Below are 22,049 nucleotides of genomic sequence, written 5' to 3'. Positions count from 1 at the left end.
GATAGAAAACCCGCTGGTCTCTGAAATCGCCCAGCAGAAAGTTTCTTTTAACGAGCTTCCAGCGGGGCCTGCGCTTTGCGCCTTAGCGCGCAGAACGCGCCAGAGGAAGCCTCCACCCCGGGAAAGGATCCCCTGGGCTTTTCGCTCTTAAAACCAGGTGTGATCTTACAGGGAGTTGGCCTAGGTGGTCCTCCCGAATCCGAAATGCTCTGATTCTCTGCATATCGAGGGAGAGAGCTTATTTCTAAGCGGCAGAGCTGGCGGTGATGATCCTGCCCGGACACTTGCGCGCCTGGGAAGCCCTTTTAGCCAACAAGCCTCAGGTGTGAAAAAAGCGCAATGGCTACGTGGCGGGCGTGGCTTGGCCTGTCGGCTTGGGAAGAGGCGCCGTTCGGGAGGGAATGGCGGTGTAAACGCTTGGCGTTCCCCAGGAGTCCTGGGGAAGGGCCCGCCTGCGCCCCACGGTTATTTGGGTCTCCTTCAGCGGGGAATCCGGGTAAGTATGAATGAAGCGCTTCGGGGCCCAGCGTTGGCACGAGGCGCCAAGAAGCGGAGCAGGAGTTTCCTTCCGAGCCGGTGCAGGGCGCCAAACCCGGCCTGGCGGCTCTCTTTTCGTCTGAGCCCCGGGCCCAAGGGCTCCGGCCTGGGAGCAGGTCGCCCGCCTTCGTGGCCGGGCGCGCGTTTGTTTCCTGGTTGATCGGCAGCGGGGCTGAGGACGGGTGGCCACCGGTCCTGTATGATACAAGATTGTCCCGTATTTCAATGTAAAATGCTGCATTCTGTATTGATACAGTTTTGTCCTGTGTTTCAGGTCTTCTCTATCTTTATCTCTCTGCCAAGTTAGGGATCCTCTGCAAATGCGTGTGTTGGAAAGGGTGTGTGAAAGGTCATGTATTTAAGCTCTGGGTAGCCAAGTGCAGATAGATCTACAAATTCATGGGTATGTGTGCACAACGGAGCTTTTTTTAAGGGAACCACGGAAGAAAACGCCGGCTGCCCATCAATTTCCCCCCATTTAGGAAGACCCCAAAATTGTTGAGCTTTCCGTTTTAGGGAAACCCGAAAGTTGCTGAACTTTTTTTAGACAACTCCCAAAGTTTTCCAGCTTTTCAAAAGGAAACCACCCCCAAACCACATTTTTTTGATTGACCAAGACAAAACACCGCCTTTTGGAAATTCTCCTCCGACGTCAGTTCTGCCCTTGAAATCCCGTCAATGTCTGGGAAAATCTGGATGTATGGCAGCCCTACTATGGGTTGTTTTGAAGTCACTTCAGCACCATATGAAAAAAAAATCACCGCAACCACCTGGTCCCATCCTGTGCAGAACAACCCTAGAGCCACGGGCGCTGCACCTGCCAACAGGTGTTTCTCTGCCAAGAAGTGACTCGTTGAGTCCCCCACATCCCCTTCCAACCTCCCCTCATTTGCCTTGGGGAAGGTCCTGCTTGACCTCGGGTGCCCAGCTTCCGGGGCGACTTGGGAATCCATATTTCCCTCCCTGCCTGGTCTCGCTATGGCCGGAAGTGACAGACAGCTGGACAAGGGAGAAATCCAGGATTTTAGGGTAGCTGTGATAGGGCAACCACATGTAAACCCCCCACCCAAAGTAGGAGCAAAGGAAAGAGTTTGTGTACGCTTTTTCTAGTTCACATCTTATTTCATGAGGATTTTTTATTATTATTATTAAATAGTTTTTTTTTGGGGGGGGGTTACATTAAAAGGGGAAGTGCCCCTCCCTGCTGGTTAGTGAATCAAGAGTTGTTGAACAGTGGCATAGATTGCCTTGGGAAGCAGCAGGCACTCCTTTGATGGGGATATGTAAGGAGAAAGTGGCCCGTCACAAGGCTGTAGTTCAGGCTTCTCCAACCAGGTGCCGTCTAGGGATACTGGATTTCAGCTCCCATCAGCCCTGACCATTGGCTCTGCCAGCTGGGGCTGATGAGCTTTGCAGGCCTGAGCCAAGTTGGGGAAGGCTGTTAGATCCTGTCTTGAGTAGCGGGTTGGACTGGATCACCCTATCTGAACCTTGGGTCTCCAGATGTTACTGGACATCATAATTCACAATTATGATGACAATTCCCATCATCCATCATTGGGCCATGCTGGCTGGGGCTGATAGGAATTGTAGTCCAGTGACACCTGGGGGGCCCAAAGTTGGGAAAGGCTGCGTTATGACATCCAAGGTCCCATCCAACTCCTACGGTTTGAAACCACTGAGTGTTGAGTTTGCTGCTGCAAGCCATTGAGTGCAGAGTCTGACCTAGGAGGGGTCAGAACCTCAGAGGAGGCAATTTAAAAGGTTTGATTTTTGGTGCAAGCAGAGGGGTGTTTTGAGTTGCGGATTTGGGGCTGGACTAATCCAGCCATAGACCTATCTGCAAGATTAACAGTGGGCTGAATTGGAAGCCTAAGCTTTCACTCAGCTACAGCTTGACTCCTGTTGGGGATAATGGACAATTTGGATTGGCAAGGTAATTGAAGAAATGCTTTGATATCACATTTCCCCACATGATCAGGGCAAGAGTTAGAAAGGGCACGGGCTCCTGTCTTTGCTGCTAACTTTTGTTTGGAGGGGGTATTATTATTATTATTATTATTATTATTATTTACATTTCTATCTCTCCTTTCCTCCAAAGAGCTCAAACTGGCACACGTGGTTTTTCTCTCCCTTTTTAAAGCCCCACAAAAAAGCAAGAGACCAGAGTCTCTTCTGACTCAGGTTGGGATGGAGAAGACAAAAACATCAAAAGGAACAGGATAGCTCGGTTGGTTAGAGAATGGTGCTGATAATGCCAAGGTTGCAGGTTCAGTCCCCATGTGGGACAGCTGCATATTCCTGCATTCCAGTGTTAGAAACTCGGATATATAAGCTAGGCGCCAAAGGACTTCTTAAATTAGGGTTACAGTGGCCAAAATACGTAGTTGCCGTTTTGGGGGCCAGACAGCTTGAAAGTCGTATTTTCCAATAGAACTTTTTTGGTTCCTGTAATTCTTTCAAATAAAATATCATGGATAGAATTCTACAGGATGTGTTGCTGGTGTGTGAAAACAATCAAGGTCCAAGGATTCCCCAGGCATGCACCTCCAGATGGTGGAGATGTCAGGTCCCATCCTGGCACTTGGGCATCTTCACTTGGTTGCAAGTGGCTGATAGCCAGGTGCAAAATGCGCCTGGCAAATTTTCAATGCTGCCTGCATTGCAGGAGTTTGGACTAGAATAGTTGATCCTCTGAGTCCCTTCCAACTGTATGATTCCATTTTTTAAAAACTGCATTGCAGCTCTAGCTATTTCCTATTGCTTTGTTTATTGACTCCATGACATGCAGAATTTCAACTAATAGGTTCTACTGAAAAGTTTTTGTTGTTTAGTCATTTAGTCGTGTCCGACTCTTCGTGACCCCATGGACCAGAGTACACCAAGCACTCCCATCTTCCACTGCCTCCCACAGTTTGGTCAGACTCATGCTGGTAGCTTCGAGAACACTGTCCGACCATCTCGTCCTCTGTCGTCCCCTTCTCCTTGTGCCCTCCATCTTTCCCAACATCAGGGACTTTTCCAGGGAGTCTTCTCTTCTCATGAGGTGGCCAAAGTATTGGAGCCTCAGCTTCAGGATCTGTCCTTCCAGTGAGCAATCAGGGCTGATTTCTTTAAGAATGGATAGGTTTGATCTTCTTGCAGTCCATGGGACTCTCAAGAGTCTCCTCCAGCACCACAATTCAAAAGCATCCATTCTTCGGCGATCAGCCTTCTTTATGGTCCAGCTCTCACTTCCATACATCACTACTGGGAAAACCATAGCTTTAACTATACGGACCTTTGTTGGCAAGGTGATGTCTCTGCTTTTTAAGATGCTGTCTAGATTTGTCATTGCTTTTTCCCCAAGAAGCAGGCGTCTTTTAATTAGCATTGGACAAAGCTGCCTCCTTTGCCACGCCTTTGCTTGTTACATAACCCATGATAGTAGCTGGAAGGCAGCATTCTGGCATGAAAGGGATTAGGAGAAAGATTTTAAAATATCGTTCTGCGCAAAGGACGAGGCTCATGCTTTAACTAGTCCCAACGAACCACTCGAGGCCCTGCTGCAATTTAATAGAAAGTTAGGGGGAATTATCTTTAGAGCTAATAAGGGGACATCGACCTTCGAGGGCACTTGGGTAAGATATCTGGGGCTAAGGATTACTGCACAATTAGAGGACTCTTTAAGGTTAATTGTCTCCCTTTGTTAAGAGGAACTGAAAAAGGAAATGGAAAGATGGAGTCAGAGGAATGGCTCCTGGACTGGTAGAAAGAAATATGGAATCTGATGCTGAGATTATGGATCCCTTTTCAGAGTCCCATCAGTGCAAATTCCAGAAGGAAGGGGGAATCTAACGCCCCATTTGTAAATTTTGTGCACGTGTTGGCTATGTAACCTGCCCTTGGATTTTTAGGGAGAAGGGATGTTAAAATGATGATGATTCTCATGGGCTGGAGGTTCTCTGGCCGCTGCTTAAAGGGGTGAGTAGAATTCAGAACAGGGATACAGTGTATGGTGTAAGTTCTGGGAGGGGGGCATTGGGCAAGATGTGCCATCTTGTGTTTTTGGCTACAGCCATTGAGAAGGGTAGAGAAGCTTGAGGCTGGGTTGGTGCTCCTCCTTTCTCCTGTGATGCTTACTCACTTAAAGAGGACTGTGTACAGGCAATGATAACAAGGAGCAGCAGCAGTAAGGCTGGGAGTGGGGAACCCAGGTATTGATGGGCCCTTGACTTGAGTGTGATCCTTGATAGTTGGCCAATGATGCTAATACCTGGCGAGAGCCCAGATGAGCAATGTTCAATTAAATTAAAAGGATCTGGGATTCTGTTGGGTTTCTGTGGAGAGAGCCGGAACCATTTGTGCTCTTATAGGTGCTGCCTTTTGCGTAACACTTACACAAGGAAGGGTTCTGGAGAATTTGAAGGTCACAAATGCAGGAAATGCTAATGTGCCATGGGCGGCACACACCTTGCACCGGGACCGAACTAATTTAAGGACCGGTTTAAGCAGCTTGCACTTTTGTAGCTTTAAAAGTGGCTGAATTGTAGGAATGGGAAGCAGGTTATTCAGTTAGCTTCCTCCTGGAGGTTTCGCTTTTTCTTTACGTACCAAAGGTAAAAACCACCCCCACCACATACAGTACCTGCAGGCAACAGCTAAACTCCCAGCAAAGCTTTGGGCAAGGTGTATCTTTAACCTGCAGCTCTGTCCCATCACCAGTGAATACCTACAGACTGGTATTGGGATGGCGCATAGTCTAGTGGTAAAACTTCATATGCAGAAGGTCAGTCCCCAGCATCTCTGGGTAAGACTGGAAGAGGCACTGCCTTTCAATGTAAGACTATACTGAGCTAGACAGGCCAAATTGTCTGACTCTGCAGCTTCCTTTGCGTTTGTTTTTTAAAAAAACATGTGAGTGCCTGGAGGCGGTTGGAGGATGGATGGCGGCTAACAGATTGAGGTTGAATCCTGACAAGACAGAAGTACTGTTTTGGGGGGACAGGGGGCGGGTGGGGGATTCCCTGGTCCTGAATGGGGAAACTGTGCCCCTGAAGGACCAGGTGCGCAGCCTGGGAGTCATTTTGGACTCACAGCTGTCCATGGAGGCGCAGGTTACCGTATTTCTGTGTCCAGGTCGGCTGTCTACCAGCTCCACCTGGTACACAGGACTGCCCACGGACTGTCTCTCCAGAGTGGTGCATGCTCTAGTTATCTCTCACTTGGACTACTGCAATGCTCTCTGCGTGGGGCTACCTTTGAAGGTGACCCGGAAACTGCAATTAATCCAGAATGCGGCAGCTAGACTGGTGACTGGGAGTGGCCGCCGGGACCACATAACACTGAGAGATCTCATTGGTTCCCAGTATGTTTCCGAGCACAATTCAAAGTGTTGGTGCTGACCTTTAAAGCCCTAAACGGCCTCGGTCCTGTATACCTGAAGGAGCGTCTCCACTCCCATTGTTCAGCCCGGACACTGAGATCCAGCGCCGAGGGCCTTCTGGCGGTTCCCTCATTGCGAGAAGTGAGGTTACAGGGAACCAGACAGAGGGCCTTCTCGCTTGTGGCGCCCACCCTGTGGAACACCCTCCCTTCAGAAGTGAAGGAAATAAGCAGCTATCCTATCTTCAAAAGACATCTGGAGGCAGCCCTTTTCAGGGAAGTTTTTAATATTTAATGCTGTATTGTTTTTAACACTTGACTGGGAGCCGCCCAGAGTGGCTAGGGAAACTCAGCCAGATGGGCAGGGTATAAATAGTAAATTATTATTATTAAAAAGTTTTTTGTTTCTCCTTTTAAAATTGCTTTTATTACAAGATTTTCTTGGGTTACAAAAGTACAGCATCTCTGTTTTCAGATCATAAAGTCTTTTCTACAGATCAGTTCTATCCGGTGTGAGACATTAATGTTGTAGTCGGTATAAGGTTGGGGGGGGGGAGAAGAGAGAGGTGGTAAACTGTCAGGGCTGAGGGTATCCCCTCATCACAACAATTGCCATGACTTTTTAAAAAAGTCTGTATTTACAGTATTTACAGTGGGTCATTAACACATCTTATCATCCATCAGAGTCACTCAGTTCAGATCTTTGCTGAGGCCTGCGGGTTGCCCCTCCAGCAACCCATGCCTTTCAGCCCTCCTCTTCTCCCATGTCTCATGAGAGCTGTGGAGAAAGATTCTGAGCTTGAGCTTAACCCTTGCTGCTCCTGTGAACTTCTTGGCTCTCTAGCCCTTCCTGCCTCTTCCTCTCGGCTTCCTCCCACAGCTCTCTCCTCATTATCTCCCTCCCCGTCGGGCACCTTGCCCTCTTCTTCCACTCCCAGGTTCCCCCCTCCCTCCGGGGAACTTGAAACCACTGGCTCGTCCCTGACATAAACTTTCATTCTTTTACATAGTGTTACGTGCAAGGTTTTTGTGTCAGCGTCACATTCTCTTTCTATTCATTTATTAGCTTTTCTTGGTGGTGAGAGAGGTTGGGGGACCCAAGGCATAGTTGGTTGACTTCAGTTGGCTGCAGTGAGTATCCCACTGGTTCGCCATATTAATCTTTTTCCTAGTTATTGCTCCTGTGGTGTCTTTCTTTCCAGTAAGTTTTTGTGTTTTCCCCGGACTCTAATCAAGTTCTTTCTGATCACATGGTTGGAAAAGCTCTTGTAAATTTTGGCTCTGCCATACCACATACAGGCATGCCATCCATATTTACCATCATGCCTTCCAGATCTAGCAGTCTAGCAATAATAATAATAATAATAATAATAATAATAATAATAATTTATTATTTATACCCCACCCATCTGGCTGGGCTTCCCCAGCCACTCTGGGCGGCTTCCCAAAAAAATATTAAAATACTGTAATACATCAAACATTAAAAGCTTCCCTAAACAGGACTTCTAAAAGTCTGGTAGTTGTTGTTCTCTTTGACATCTGGTGGGAGGGCGTTCCACAGGGAGGGCGCCACTACCAACAAGGCCCTCTGCCTGGTTCCCTGTAACTTGGCTTCTCACAGTGAGGGAACTGCCAGAAGGCCCTCGGTGCTGGACCTCAGTGTCCGGGTAGAACGATGGGGGTGGAGACGCTCCTTCAGATATACTGGACCAAGGCCGTTTAGGGCTTTAAAGGTCAGCACCAACACTTTGAATTGTGCTCGGAAATGTACTGGGAGCCAGTGTAGGCCTTTCAAGACCGGTGTTATGTGGTCTCGGCGGCCACTCCCAGTCACCTGCTTGTTCTTCAGTAATCCAGCACAAACCCAATGCCTCAAAGTATAATCGTAGATCTGGTAGTTCTGGGGAGGCTTCTAATACCTGTTTTGTTATTTTGCATATTTCTTGTAGGTCTGATGTCCAGAGGGGTTGGATTCTGGAGCAGTCCTACCACATGTGGGGGTATGTACCTGTAGAGCTGCAACTTCTCCAGCATTTTGGTGAGGTTCCTGGCTGTATCAGCTCCAGCTTCCATGGTGTTAGGTACCATCTATAGGTAAGTTTCAAGGTGTGTTCCTTTCTGTTGTCTGAGATGGATTTGAAGGAAGGTTTAGACCACAGTTTAGTCCATTGGATGGGGTGTATTTGGTTACCTATGTCATACTCCCGTTGCTTTTTGATTGAGATTTCTGTGTTGAGCCCCCAAACATTGCCGGAAGGAGTAATGATCATCACTCACTCTATCCAAAAAATCTTTGGCATCTCTTGGTATCATTTGGGAAGGTTATTTCCTGAAGGGAAACCAAAGAGAATGCTAGACCCCAGACATATTGTCCTCGCCATCCTGTTTGTGAGGACAGTGCAAGAACACAGAATATTTTATTTGCCCTTTCTCCCACTAAATAGCTCTATTTCAAGTTCTCGAGAGTTCTTGGAGAACGAGGAGTAATTGCCACTTCGAGGAGGAGCCAAGCTCTGCTGAAGTGTAACTTGTTTGCCCTTGTTCAGCGCAGTTTACATGAGCGCTTCAAAACGAAACAAAACAATGAGCTCCTCTCTGAAACTCACTACTTTTCAATCCTTCAAGCCTTTGTACTCACAGAGCAGCCGCAAAGTTGCGCGACCTGTCTTTGCAAAGAACCGTCGCGTAAGCCACAGCGATTCTGAATTGTTTAAGGAATTCATTGAAGTAAAGCACTTCACTGCTAAATTAAGGCCAGGCATTTAAGGTCACTAGGAACATAAGTAACACCCGCCCCCAACTTCTTCGCTCAGTGCTCTTCCAGATTACTTTGGAACCATTCAAGCTGTCATCAATAGGCAGAGATGTATGCATTTTATGGGAAGGTATACAAAAGCAGAATGCCTTTTTGAAAAGACATCACCGGAGAATATTGAGATGCAAGTAATTTCTTAAATGAAAAAACTATAGGCTAGACCACTCAGGTAATTCTTCATATAAAAACACTTTATCAAATGTTGCAGGGCTCCAGGAAACAATTGCACTTTATTTTTGTAACGGCCCTCTCCTGCCAGCAAAACAAATCACACGCTGGAGGTCGAAGGATTTCAAATATTGCAAACATATTTTAATTTTGGAACTTTGTACAAACGTGGGCTAGATACAGAAGTGGTCATGACAGGAGGGAAAAGGGGGATTCTTATTGCCTGCAAATTTTCACAGAGACATAGAAATACTGAAGGCAGGTTTCTGGACAATCAACGAGATGAGAAAGTTTTTAAATTTGCAAGAGAGAAGATGCAACACTTGCAGTAGGGTGTGTGTGTGTGTGTGTGTTTCCCCTGGCAGTCCTTGGAGATCCTCTTGCCTTTTATACAAAGCAAAAATCAAAGGACTAGGGACCAAGTTTTTCTTTTAAATGCATGTCTCCTAAGAATGAAGAAAAAGCAAGAGACCGACAACAGAAACAAAACACAACAGCGACAAACCATGGGAAATACATTTTCGGGCTGCAATTGTTGCAGATGAAATGCCTGCTCTGAACAGTTTCCAATGATGACTGTGCAATGTACAATGTCTGCTCTCCTGTCCGGTTACAGGAAGAGAAACGGCAACGCGACAAACAGAAAGGGATGGAGCCCACACTCCATGCTGGCATTCTCAAAAGTGCAAAGCAAAGCTACATAGAAAAATATGCAACCCCCCCCCCCACCCTGGCCATTGTCTTCAAAATGTCTTCGGCATTAAACACCCCTGCCCCAATACCTCCCCCTTTCCCCCTTTCTAGCCCACCTTTCCTCCCTTACAAGTGGGATGAATTTTACACCATAGCATCGGGGCATTAAGGCAAAACCATAAACGCGAAGTGTGAGGACAAGTTACGGAACAAACACTCATGAGGGGGAAGCAGGTGGTCAGCCGTCTTCTTCGTCGCTGTCCTTCATTGTGATGCCTTGAAGTCCGCTCCCATCAGACACAGAGACCGTGGCTTCCTCTACTGTCAGACGGCTGTGGACGGTGTCGTATGTTTTGCTGTTCAGGGTTCCTTCCAGCACGCCCTGCAGCCTGAAGTCTCGATAGGTCTTCTGTAGTGACAAGAGAATACTTTCAGCAAAGGGTCAGTTCTTCCCTTTTGTAGTTCCCTAAAAACGTCAGTCTCATCGAAGGGGGCAGACGGAATGAAGGCCTGACCGCGATAAAGGGTTGGGGAAAGGTGTGTGGAATAGAATTGGTGAATTAACGTGGCTTGATAAATGGATGCGTAATCCTCACGTGACAATATTGGAAATGTTAACTAATGCTGATGGATAAAAGGAAAAAATGGAATGTGAATTAGAACTATGAAATATAAGCAGCAATAAGGGTTAATTATGGACACATCTAAGAAGGGGGTGGGAAGTCTTTCTGTTGTTGAAAATATTAAATTTGCTCAGTTTTTTAAACAAATCTGCAATAATATGGAAAATTAAAAAAAAAAATCAATTGGCAAAAAAAGGGAATGGTAGGTAAAAAGCAGACCATTGGACTGTTTTGATCACAACAGTCTACCATGGCATCTTCAGAACATCGTTCACTGAACTGGTGCCCTCCAGATATTCTGCACTACAACTCCCATCACCCTGATTTTTCTGGGAACTGTAGTTCAGAACATCTGGAGGGCAACAGCTCCTGTAGGGCTTGGGATGATGTCTGTTGCCAGCCCTGTATTTGAGATCCTTTAACTCAGTGTTTCCCAAACTTGGGTCTCCAGCTGTTTTCAGACTACAGCTCCCACCGTCCCTAGCTAGCAGGACCAGTAATCAGGAATGATGGGAATTGTAGTCCCAAATTAGAGATGTCAAGGATTGGAGCTGGAATGTTCTGGATGGAAATCGCATGCTCTTAACCCTAAGCTATGCTTCCTCCTTCAACACAACACACGAGAACAGGATCCCAAGCCCCAGAGTGTATTGCTGTGGGCAAGGGAGAGCTATTTAAATGTTTTGTTTATGGTGCTAAAAAGCCTGAAAGTAGTTCTCAGTGTAACATCTCCCAACAGAAAGTTCTTTTCCGGTACCTTTCATAGTGTGTGTGTGTGTGTGTGTGTGTGTAAGAGAGAGAACTGCATTACACAAAAACAGGGAAGAAAACAGCACTCTTTTTTTTTAAAAAAATAGCATTCTTTCACACGCTTTCCAAAGAAACGTATCAAACTCTCATCAAGTAATTGCTGTGTCTTGAATGAGCTGGCTCTTAAACTTAATGAGCAACTCTCCAATAGCCTGTGTGGCTTGGGGATGCTTTTTCCTGGAGGTTATCAGGAAGAGCAGCAGCTCTGGGAATCGCGTGCCTTGAGTAAGTACAAATATTTAATTTAATACATGACTCTGCCGTAACGGTATAGCTCAGGTACAGCACAATTGCCCGAGCAATGGTTCCACCAGCAGAATCTGGGCTAATGAAAGACACTGGCCGATTCATCCTGAATGCTGCAATGTAGGCTGCGTTTCATTGTCACATGCAGCAAAACATACACAACAAATGTGTCGGGCTGACAGCCACTGGGAATCAGGACTGTCTTTTTGCTTTGATCTGCAGAGTTGGGAGAGAACTACCCTGAATACAAAAAGACCATGCTCTGTTAACCTTCAATCACAAGAATGTTAAAACAGGCGCTTAAAAACAAGATTGTACTTATTATTGCTTCACATTTCCAAAGTGAAACACATCTTGGATGGTTTACATGTCCTTTAGCTGCACGACTAGCTGATTATTCTGAACCGAGGACTGTATTTTTCATGATCAACTGCATTACACAACCATCTGAATCAGTGGCGTAGCATGGGTTGTCAGCACCCGGGGCAAGGCAAGTAATTTGCGCCCCCTAACCCGGGGCAAGGCAAGTAATTTGCGCCCCCCCCACTGCACTGTCCCTCCCCCAGATAGTCCCTCGCTCTCTCTCCGCACTGCACCGCACGCCTGGCACCCTCCCCTCCACAGTGGGCGGCGACCCGGCGGCTCGGATCGGATTCGCATAGCCAGCACTGCAGTGAGAGGGAGTGAGTGAGCCAGGTAGGGGCAGAGAGCTGCGAGTGCGAGCGCCCCCCCCAGATGTTGCGCCCGGTGCGGCCGGCCCCCCTGCACCCCCCACGCTACGCCACTGATCTGAATACCAAAATACGGCTCCAGATTGAGATCCAGTGCTAACAACTGAGCAAGTGTGCCGAATCGTGGCCCTGCCTGTGGCAGGAATGCCCGAAACACTACTGCTTCTGAACTGGAAAATAAGACTTCAGTTTGATGTGCAAACTCTTCAGTTGATCGTGCTGAAGGCTGATCAATTCATCTCTTTCAAACTACTTTTGTAGAATTTTTTTTACTCATGCAAAACTAGTGATCCATATTAATAATAAAAAAAGAGTTATAAAAATAATTGTAGGAGCTGCAAATGCAATTTAACTCTCCTTTGCTACGTGTATGCACTCACACAAATTCCACTCGGTGGTGCTTGGCCCCTGAAATCACCTTGGGAGCTGTAGGATCCAATTTGCTGGCAGGGGAAATGTCCCCATCAGTCAATCTCCATTTGTGCAGCCTTCCATTTTTGCACCTGATAAGTAGCTGAACAGATTCAGATAGGCCTTCAGACCACTAAATCACCTCACCAATCACTCATTAAGTGGCCTTTTGGGTTTCTGTTCTGCAGTGCTCTGCCCTCCGGGGACATGTTTATTAGACACTAGCTGCTTGTACAATTTGGCTTATATACACCACTCTAGATTTGCTGGAGTGACTTCCATTGCGAAGCACAGATTCAGCTACTAAACAAATTATTCTTTCTGCTAGTCCCAGATAATTCTAAAAGGCACCTTTTCACTGCAAATAAGATGAGTACTAGTGCATTGCTTTGCTTCAGCCCTTTCAAGCAAGTGCTGTAGCTGGTTCGGTGCGGCTCATGAATCACTGAGACCAAGACCATAAGAACTAATTCAACGTTCCCAATCTCTAGCTGTTTTGGACCAGAACTCCCATCAGCGCCAGCCAAGCAAGCTGATGGGAGCTCTAGTCTCAAAACTGCTGAAGGGTAACAGGTTTGGAACAAGTGATGTAATCTCATCTCAGCTGTGAACTCATTGGGCTGCCCTCCCATTTTTTAAAGTGGAATATCCACCTTACACAGTTGAACTTACAAATGAACTGAAGTGTTTCAAAGCTTTGGGGAAATTGTTATATTGATGCATATGATGCACAATATCTGGGATACAGCAATGTCTGAGCATCTCACCAGACACAAGAGGGCAATTAAAGGCATAACGAAGAGAGACGTGTTCCAAGAAATGTGGACCCCATTCTTTAACTATGTTAATGACCCAAATCAAGACCTCCTTATATCAATTACTCAATATTCTCAGTGGAGGGGTTACATTAATATATTTGAATGTTGAATGTGTCAGTTTATGTCTAGAGACAAACACCTGGATGTACTGCTAGGTAGTATTCAATGGTTATTGTATTAGTTTAAGAACCAATAAAATTGCTTTTTTCAAAAAAAGAAAAGAAAAAAAAAAAGGCCAGAACAATTCATTGTTTGCTTCTCTTTTCAATGCTGCGGTGCAATCAAATTCTAATATATTTACCTTCACTATCTTGATGAGAGTCTTCAGCTGATAGATATGAAGCTGCAGTTCTAATCTATCAGCCAGCCACACGCATATGATTTTCATAGAGTTACTGTACCATTGCTGTTAAGAAAAAAGAAGAGACAGTAAATATATATCTATAGATATGTCCTGTCCGCCATTATTTATTTAGCAGATCTGGCGACGAGAGGCAAATTGGACCCTTCAAACAGGCTGCAAATCAGCCCTTGAAGTCAACGATGCCTTGATCCCGGTCAGTAAAACGCCAAGTGTCGTTGCTAGGAAATTGGCAAACTTGACCTGAATTGGTCTTCACGCGAATTAGCATTAGCAAAAACTCCTCAGTGCCGTTGAGCTGGGCCATCTTCATGTGAAAGAGTGTTTCGCACATCGCGATCTGTAGGCAAAAAGGAGTGTTCCGTGCGCACGCTCACATGAAATAACTGATTGCTAAAACAGTAGGGGGAAGAAGATTATTTACAGAGACGAAGGGGAAAATTGCACAGCTCTGCAAGTTTCACTTAGCAAAAAGGGAAATGAAGTCTAATGGAAGAAGAGGGCATCCGACGATGAAACACAATTCCTGCCGTTTTTTGCAGTTCTCACTCTCTTACCAAGGGTGTAATGAAATAGAGCGGGGGGGGGGGGGAGAGGCAGACAGACGCTAAAATTGGGATGAGGGAACTGATAATGTATGACACAAAGGTTGCAGGTTTGATCCCCATATGGGGCAGCTGCATATTCCTGCATTGCAGGGGGTAGGAAGCGACCCTGGGCATAATCAATTCTATGATTCTGAGCTACCATAGCCGCTAGAGGGCCATAAAATTTGTGTCCCGGGCTTTTCAGATTTGTCTACCCATGTACTAAGGATGCAGGTGGCGCTGTGGTCTAAACCACTAAGCCTCTTGGGCTTGCCGATCAGAAGGTCGGAGGTTTGAATCCCCGCGACAGGGTGAGCTCCTGTTGCTTGGTCCCTGCTCCTGCCAACCTAGCAGTTCAAAAGCACGTCAAAGTGCAAGTAGATAAATAGGTACTGCTCCAGCAGGAAGGTAAATGGCGTTTCCATGCGCTGCTCTGGTTTGCCAGAAGCGGCTTAGTCATGCTGGCCACATGACCTCCGGAAGCTGTACGGTGGCTCCCTCGGCCAGTAAAGCGAGATGAGCGCCACAACCCCAGAGTCGTTCGTGACTGGACTTAATGGTCAGGCGTCCCTTTACCTTTACCCATGTACTATCTGAAACCAAAGCGGTGCATTGGTTGCCAGATGTGATTTCCATCCCTCGCCCCCAGCTCCCTACAGCACTAATCACATCCCTTATTGGGAAGTCTGGGCTGTTAGGAAAATGGGTTGTTGTTTTTTGCAAGAGCTCCAAACCAGCTAATTTCACAGCCTGAGACGTGACTGAATCTCTCTCAAAAAGAGAGACGGTTTGGAGCACCCTGCCTCGCATCAGCCACAATGGGTGCTCAGGGATAAAGGCAGCTGCGGTCCAGAAACAGGCCAAAGGTTCCCATCCGTGAGGTAAATACTGACCTTATGAAAGGCGAAGGCATTTTGGAGTTGGCCAAGGCACTACCTGGTTGCTTACTAGGTATATTCAATGTTCTTAATTGAAGATGTTAGGAAGGCTTTAGCTAAAATAAGTAACACTGATATTTAACCAGTCGCCAAGGCAAAATAGAAAAACAAACCACCTCTGTACCGTCTGTCTTTCTCAGTATCAATTACTAAACAGAACCCTGTGGTCAAAGTATGAAAAACAGAGTGGTGGTTTCATTTTGGAGCAAAATTGCATTTGGAGAGAATTAGCACTTCAGTGCTTTCTTAAAAAGAAAGAAAGAAAGAAGCAGCTTTAAACCTTTTCCTAACATAATTTCCTCTTCCTTTACAATAGGAGAGGGTATGTATATGTTTGTGTATGCGCGCACACACACAAGAAATGGGGAACACAAAGTACACGCAGCCAGAACCAAGCAAGCAGAAATTAGGGCTGAAGAAAGGTGCCCTGGCTAAACAACAACAACATCAACAACATCATCAATAATGCTGCACCCATCTTGCAGCTTATTATGTGCATGTTAGGCTGAGCAGTGAAATAACAGCATCTTAAATAATGAACAGTTAACCAGATAATCATCTTCCTTTGGTTTCTAATGCCTGGCAGTTCTTTACTTCCTGCCCTTAAAAAACCCTCTCGTCTATTCCCTCTCTGGGCAGCGAAGACCAGAAGTACCGGTATCTTCCAGTGTGTCTCTTGGGAAGCAGAAGATACTACCCAGCCAAGGAGCTGCTAAACTTCATCCATGCACATCCTCCAAAAGCACGGGCAGAAGCACTTTCAGGCACCCCTGGAATTTTGGCACCCCAAGGGGGAGCCTATTTTGCCTCTCTGGTTGGACAAGCCCTGGCAATACAGGAAAGATTGAAACGACGGCAAGTACACTCCCAGATACCACTGAGCTAATGATAACATTCGCAGCCCGCCAGTATGCTTTCTGCTCAAAGCCCAGCTAAATGGGGAGTTGCACCAATGTTTTGATATGGCTTGTGCTGGGGAAATTCCTCGGAATTGAGTCCCAAAGCAGCACTTCTAGAACAGAGGTGGGGAACCACATGCATCTGGTGGGTTCCAAAGTAGACCTGATCCTAGCCAGGCTTGCACTAGGTCTTGCATTTAAATTCTGCACTGGTGGCAAGCCTGGTGTTCCTGAGTAGAGATGACCCCCAGCAGGACTTGTGATTGGCTTTGCATTTCAATGACGCTGTGTGCAAGTCTCCTCTGCACAGAGCTATGATTCCCAATACCCTTAACAAAGTATATTTCCTGGGATTCTTTGGCCGAACTCCATCTGCTCTAGGACTGCTAGCCATGATTTAAAAATTCTGAAATATAAATTCTGAGGCATTGTAGTGTTACTATTTCAAAATAAGGATATTGTTGAACACAATACCTAGCCACCATTTGTTGTTTAGCACCTGCAAAGGCTGTGAACAGGCATGCAAATATATGCAAATTAGGAGTTTCCTTTTCACTTATTATCTATTTCTGATATATTCTCTTCAGAGCTGAATCCTGTCTATAGGAAGTAAGCAAACATTAAAAGATGAGTGCCTTGCAGAGTTTGCTTTTACGAGGCTTTCTCTCTCTCTCTCTCTCTCTCTCTTTCTCTCTCTCTCTCTCTCACACACACACACACACATATATACAGTATATAATATTTTAAAAAGATTATTGATTAGAAGTTATTTTTAAATTCATGGATAACAGGTGGCATTCAAATAAATGCTGTCAGCCACATTGGGATGAGTGTCATGTAGCTTAACAGATGGTATCTGAGTGAATTCACTGCGACAATAAATTCGCTCACCTGATCACTCTCTCAACCACCATTTGTTCTTTTGTATCTATTCATTGTTACATGCAATATGATAGACCCAATCTGTTCTCTTATCAAACAGACCTTGGGAAGAATTAACCTCGGAGGTGTGCAACACAATCCAGTGCCGCCCATTTCCATGGGAAGACCGGCACCCTCGACCGAGAAAAGGAAAAAGCCCACGTTGCGGGCCGTCGATTAGTGATGCAAAGGAGACCGGGCATCAAACAATTAAGTCGGGAGCAGAAGTGGTGCCACTTTGCACAAATGAGCAAGCTGCAGCTTGTCGAAGGAAGTGTTGTGATTTGTCGTTCCCTGAAAAGGAAATTAATGGGGTTGCGGGAGGCTAATAGAGAAAAGAACCTTGGCCGAAGTCACTCCCCTAAACACACAAATGCCATGTGCCCCGTGCAGACACATCAAACAGGGCCCTGTGCTCGCTGTTGCCCCTTTCTGTGAACCTTTAAATGCTAAAATCACTGTTTAGCACTGGACAGGATAAGCTGGTAAACAGCGCCGGGTCCGGAATTTTACATTTAGCATCACCCTTCATTGTATTTAGTTGCAAGTAGCAGGGTGGAGTGGGGCGGGAAGCCCTGAGAAGTGTTAATCTTGAGCATGATTTCTAATATCCATTTCTATTTAAGTCACCCTTTTGCTGTCTTCCATTCCTTACTAATAGAAAACGAGCCTTGTGTAGCACTGAATGCATTTCTATTTGGAAGTCAAAAGGACCACAGGATTTTCGACTGGAATATTTTGCAGGCTGGATTCGCCCTACCTACAGCAAAGGGTGCTTGGATGTGCATAAGGTTTTCGGGAATAAATGCAGGTTAAAGAAAGCCCCATGTCATTGCTGCCTGAAAGGGGAAGTGCTGACGTGCTTCTTACAGCACCCAGAACACACACCTGGGAAGTCTTTTTTCACTTTAGCATAAAGATACACAGTCAAATGGAGCCTTGCTGGCTGAGAGGCAATGCACATTGAAGGTTCTAATTGCAGAAGCGTCTTTGGGAAGGTATATTGCACATTTTGGGTGCAATCTTCCCAGCAAACACTGCCACTGTACCAGAGGGACTTGTTTTGAAGATGATTGCAAAAGCCTCCCAAATGAAATCACATCACTGCTAAAGTCCCAATCATGCTTGATCTTAACCCAACCTCTCACGAGCTCAAAACAGGGCTTGCAAAGCTGCGGTTGGATCCCAAGCTTTCGTTTGCTTACAGGAGGGTTCCTCCTGTTGACGGAACAAAATCTTGGGATCCAACCCAGTGTAAGACAGAACAGCACAATAAGGTTCACCGTGGTTGCTAACCATGGCGGCTGCCCACTACCTCAAGTATTGCAGGCAGTATGCCTCTGAATACCAGTCACCTCTGATTACGAGTAGGGAAAGTGCGGGCTGTGCTCCTGCTTGCTTTCCGCAGGCAACACAATTCAGGAAGGGTGTTGACAAGCTGGAAGGTGTGCCAAAGAGGGCGACTGGAATGATCAAGGGTCTAGGCCTTATGAGGAGCGGTTGAAGGAGCTGGGGATGTTTAGCTTGGAAAAGAGGAGACTGAAAGGAGATATGATAGCCATCTTCAAATATCTCAATGGCTGTCCCAGGTAACAGGGATCAAACTAGTCTCCCACAGGAGGTTGCAGACTCTCTTGGATGTTTTATCTGAGATTCCTGCATTGCAGGGGGTTGGACTAGATGCCTCAAGGAGTACCTTCCAACTCTACAGTTATTCTATCCAGTAGGCTACTGTGAGAACAGGAGTAGATGGGCCTTTGGTCTGAACCAGCAGGGCTCTTCTCATATTCAGTGCAAAAATATACTAAACAAATGACAACCCACAGGTAATTTTTTTTTTACAAGGACAGCCAGTGCTCAAATTATATGGCAGTGGGGTGGGAGCGGAAGGGCCCTTAACAAAATTTGTAAGCTCCACCTCTGACTCCAACCAATCTTAGCCAAACCATTCCCTTCCAAAGCCTTCTAAATACAACGGCTAAGACGGCGAAAGCTAAGGAAGCCAGATTCCCCTTTGCATTTTGAGCACAGTAAAGCTATACCTTTATTTGTCTCAAACAATGTTCACTGGCAGTATGCAAGCTTTTTGTGTTTTTAAGACAAACAATTATTATTATCTTTCGCATCAATGTATGATGCCTGCTAGACTCCAAAGTTCTTACGGTAAAAACAACAATACTTTTCAACGACACCCCAAATAATCACATTCCCCTGAGCTTGGAGGAGGGAAAATTGAAAAAGGCATTACATTGTGCCCTGATGTCAATTCTATGGCATTATTGCTTTTTTGTTGTTGCTGCGCTGTTGCCTACACAGGAATAAAACAGAAAGTGTATATTATATATATATTTTTCACACCAGTGCATGACAGCAGCCAACCATTTTAAAAGAAAATTTGTTCTCTCCCTCCTCCCTCCCCCATACATAGTTCAGACAGCTCCTGTAAGGGCATGTATTACTCACTTCATTTTCCCTTGAAATATCTCTTTTGAAGTTAAAAAAAAAAAAGAGGGGAAAAAAAAGGAAAGGCTAGGGTTGACTCCGCAAGACCCCTGTATTTATTCACACTTATTGTGCATGACTGTAGACTGGTAAATCATATTAGCGACCCGTCTTCCCATCAAGCTGCTACTTGCTTTCTAGCCCTAGGAAGGTTCAACAAATCAACAGGAGCACGGAAAACAGAACATCAGTCTAATCTAGTGTTTAAGGTGAAGTTTTCAAACCCAATCTAAGAAGATCTTTAGAGCAAGTAAGAAGCTGAAGGGCTCAGAAGGTGGTATTGACAATGAAAGAGTGTTGAAATATTGAGAAGCGCAGCACTTGTGCATTTTTAATAACCAGAGGGTCAACAAGGACACAGCTCACTCCGTGCCAATAGTTGCCACCGACTATGGAAATTGCCACACCAGGGCCGTAAACGCTTTCAGTTCATCAGCTTTCTTAAACCCCCTAAACCCCCTCAGCGGACCTTTAGTCTTGAATTAACAAACCAAAGCAATGAAAGAGGGTGCAGCTTGAATGGCTGGCGTTGATCCCCAACCGCGTCCAGCACTGCTACAGGCGCTGAAAAACTCTCTCCATTGTCAATAGAAATTGACAAACCCTCCTCTCTTAAATAGTACAGCTGAGCCAGGCTGGATCCACGCAGCTGTAAAGGGCTCCACTCTCAGGGCCCGGGAGCACTAACAATGGAACAAGCATGAGCTCTTTGTCAGCCTCAGACTTGGCAATTTTCTAACAAGGATTAAAGTTGTTTCTCGGCAGTGCCGGTGAAAAGAGATTTAGCAACATACCGAGCTTTCTTCAGCCAAGTTAAAGAGAAGTAGTTAAGGAATTTCATTATTCGGCCGGCCATTGGAAATACAAAACAAATATATTCAATATTCACAATCCCTACCTCCCTCAACTACTAATCTATAACGTTCTGAGACGGAGCCTACTAAATCGAACACTTGTCTCTTGGTAAACACATTGCAGATTTTTTATATATATATAAAAAGATTTTTTTTTTAAAAAAAGATGCAGCTGTTTGCTACCTGGAACGAAGACTCAATATGTACTAATACACAAAGCCGTAGACCTCGGAGTCCTGATATTCCTACTTTTGAATCGCCAGACCACATAGGGATTTTCTTTGGCTTGGCTCTTCTGGCGACCGGTCACTGATGAAGAGGAAGGCGGGTGGTGGTGATGGGGAGGAGAATATGGTACCTTTTGCCTCTCGAGGAGCAGAGCTGCATTTCCCTCCAATTAAGGGCACAATCCTGCCAGGGCCAAAATGAATAGGGCTGGGACAGCAGACAGCACAAACCATGAAATAATATTACATGATTAGGAACCAGCGCTGCAAAGATCCCGGTGGATCCTCTTCCGCGGTGTTAGTTACAGTCCTAGATAACGGCAAAACCACACATTAAGTGGAAAAGACCTGCTTTATTAAGATGGCAGGAGCCGAGGTGCAGAGCGGCACACTGCTAAATAAGAGACTTTGCTATTTTAGATGCTGCAACGTTGTCTAGCGATGGGTGAAGATGCAGTATTGGCCGAATTAACAACAGGCTTGGGGATTCAGAGAAGAATGTTTGTAATTGCATGGATAATAGAGAACTTCGTTTAATCAAATGCAGGTAAAAACAAAAAAACAAAAACAGAAGCTCTGTCCGTTTGCAACACCGAGCCTATTAAGGGACAGCCAGGGAGGTAAAAAAACTCCTAGGATTTTAGCCACAATGTCTCTATCAATTGCAGTGTTATATTAAACGACGGCACTGCAGAGAGTGATGGCAAAAGGGCTACCCAAATTCTATTGGGGGGGGAAGAAACATGTTAGTTTTCAAACCAACTATATACATATATAAATAGATAGCACTTCAGATCATCACATCTATTGAGCAACTGGTTCATTTGCAGAATGGTGAACGGCTCAAGTAATGACAGATTACACAGACACACCTCTTTGCATAAACATGCTTCATTATCACGGCACATCATTTATGTTTCTCTCACATGATTTCAGGCTCCTCTACCTTTCACTACCTTTCTACAATAAAATAGAATTTTCATAAATAATGGGCTAAAACGCCTTTCCAAAGGTCTGAATTTTCACAATAAAATCTAAGACAATATTTAAAGGTCACCCAAAACATTTATTTTATTTTATTTTTTGCTGAAGGAGAAAAGCAAGCAAACAGACCTGCTGGGGAGAACATAAAAGGCTTCTCCCCCACAAAGGAAACCTTCTGTTTTGTCCATATAAATGTGCAATTGTAGGTATAAGAGCAAGTGATCAGAGAGAGATTTGGATGCTCTCCATTATGCATATGTGGTTGAAAATTAATGGCCTATTAAGCCCCCTACCCTTCCCCTGCAAAGTTCAACTTCATAATTGAAACCGCCTATTAACTGCCAACAATTTTCCATTATGGTGTGTGTCACCTCCTTAATTATCCTAGATCAGCTAATTTATAGTTTGATGGTCTCCAGTCAATACACTTGAAATTAATATTGCCTAAAAAAAACAAAACCCTAAACACCCGCTACTGCGTTTTTGTGTGTAATGCTAAGTCACATCTGTAAAACTGTGCCTGTGTCAGAATTAATTTTATACAATTACCCTACATTTGG

General features: G+C 45.4%; 1 protein-coding gene and 1 long non-coding RNA gene across 9 annotated transcripts in view; one reads left to right on the top strand and one right to left on the bottom strand.

Annotated features, from left to right (window-relative positions):
- Positions 1-2,242: 2,242 nt before the first annotated feature.
- Positions 2,243-13,806, top strand: LOC310658315. Of its 2 annotated transcripts, none has more exons than XR_014502221.1 (3): positions 2,243-2,473; positions 7,851-7,995; positions 13,696-13,806. It is a non-coding gene; the product is annotated as an uncharacterized lncRNA (long non-coding RNA). The 2 variants fall into 2 exon arrangements; XR_014502222.1 differs by having other exon boundaries at positions 13,693-13,806.
- CADPS2 (calcium dependent secretion activator 2) overlaps positions 9,007-22,049 on the bottom strand; it is a 343,854-nt gene continuing 330,811 nt past the window's right edge. For all 7 annotated transcript variants that reach the window (XM_083399351.1, XM_083399353.1, XM_083399352.1 and 4 more), the window contains 2 exons: positions 13,518-13,622; positions 9,007-9,986 (listed from right to left, as the gene is read on the bottom strand). In XM_083399351.1, the coding sequence (XP_083255477.1) occupies positions 9,816-9,986; positions 13,518-13,622 (276 nt within the window). In that variant the 3' untranslated portion in view covers positions 9,007-9,815. The remainder of the gene's footprint in view (positions 9,987-13,517; positions 13,623-22,049) is intronic.

This window comes from Podarcis tiliguerta, assembly GCF_965153285.1.
Source record: "Podarcis tiliguerta genome assembly, chromosome: 10".
NCBI classification, from domain to species: domain Eukaryota; kingdom Metazoa; phylum Chordata; class Lepidosauria; order Squamata; family Lacertidae; genus Podarcis; species Podarcis tiliguerta.
Note: the sequence above shows the minus strand (reverse complement) of the source record. Positions and strands in the feature narration are given on the sequence as shown.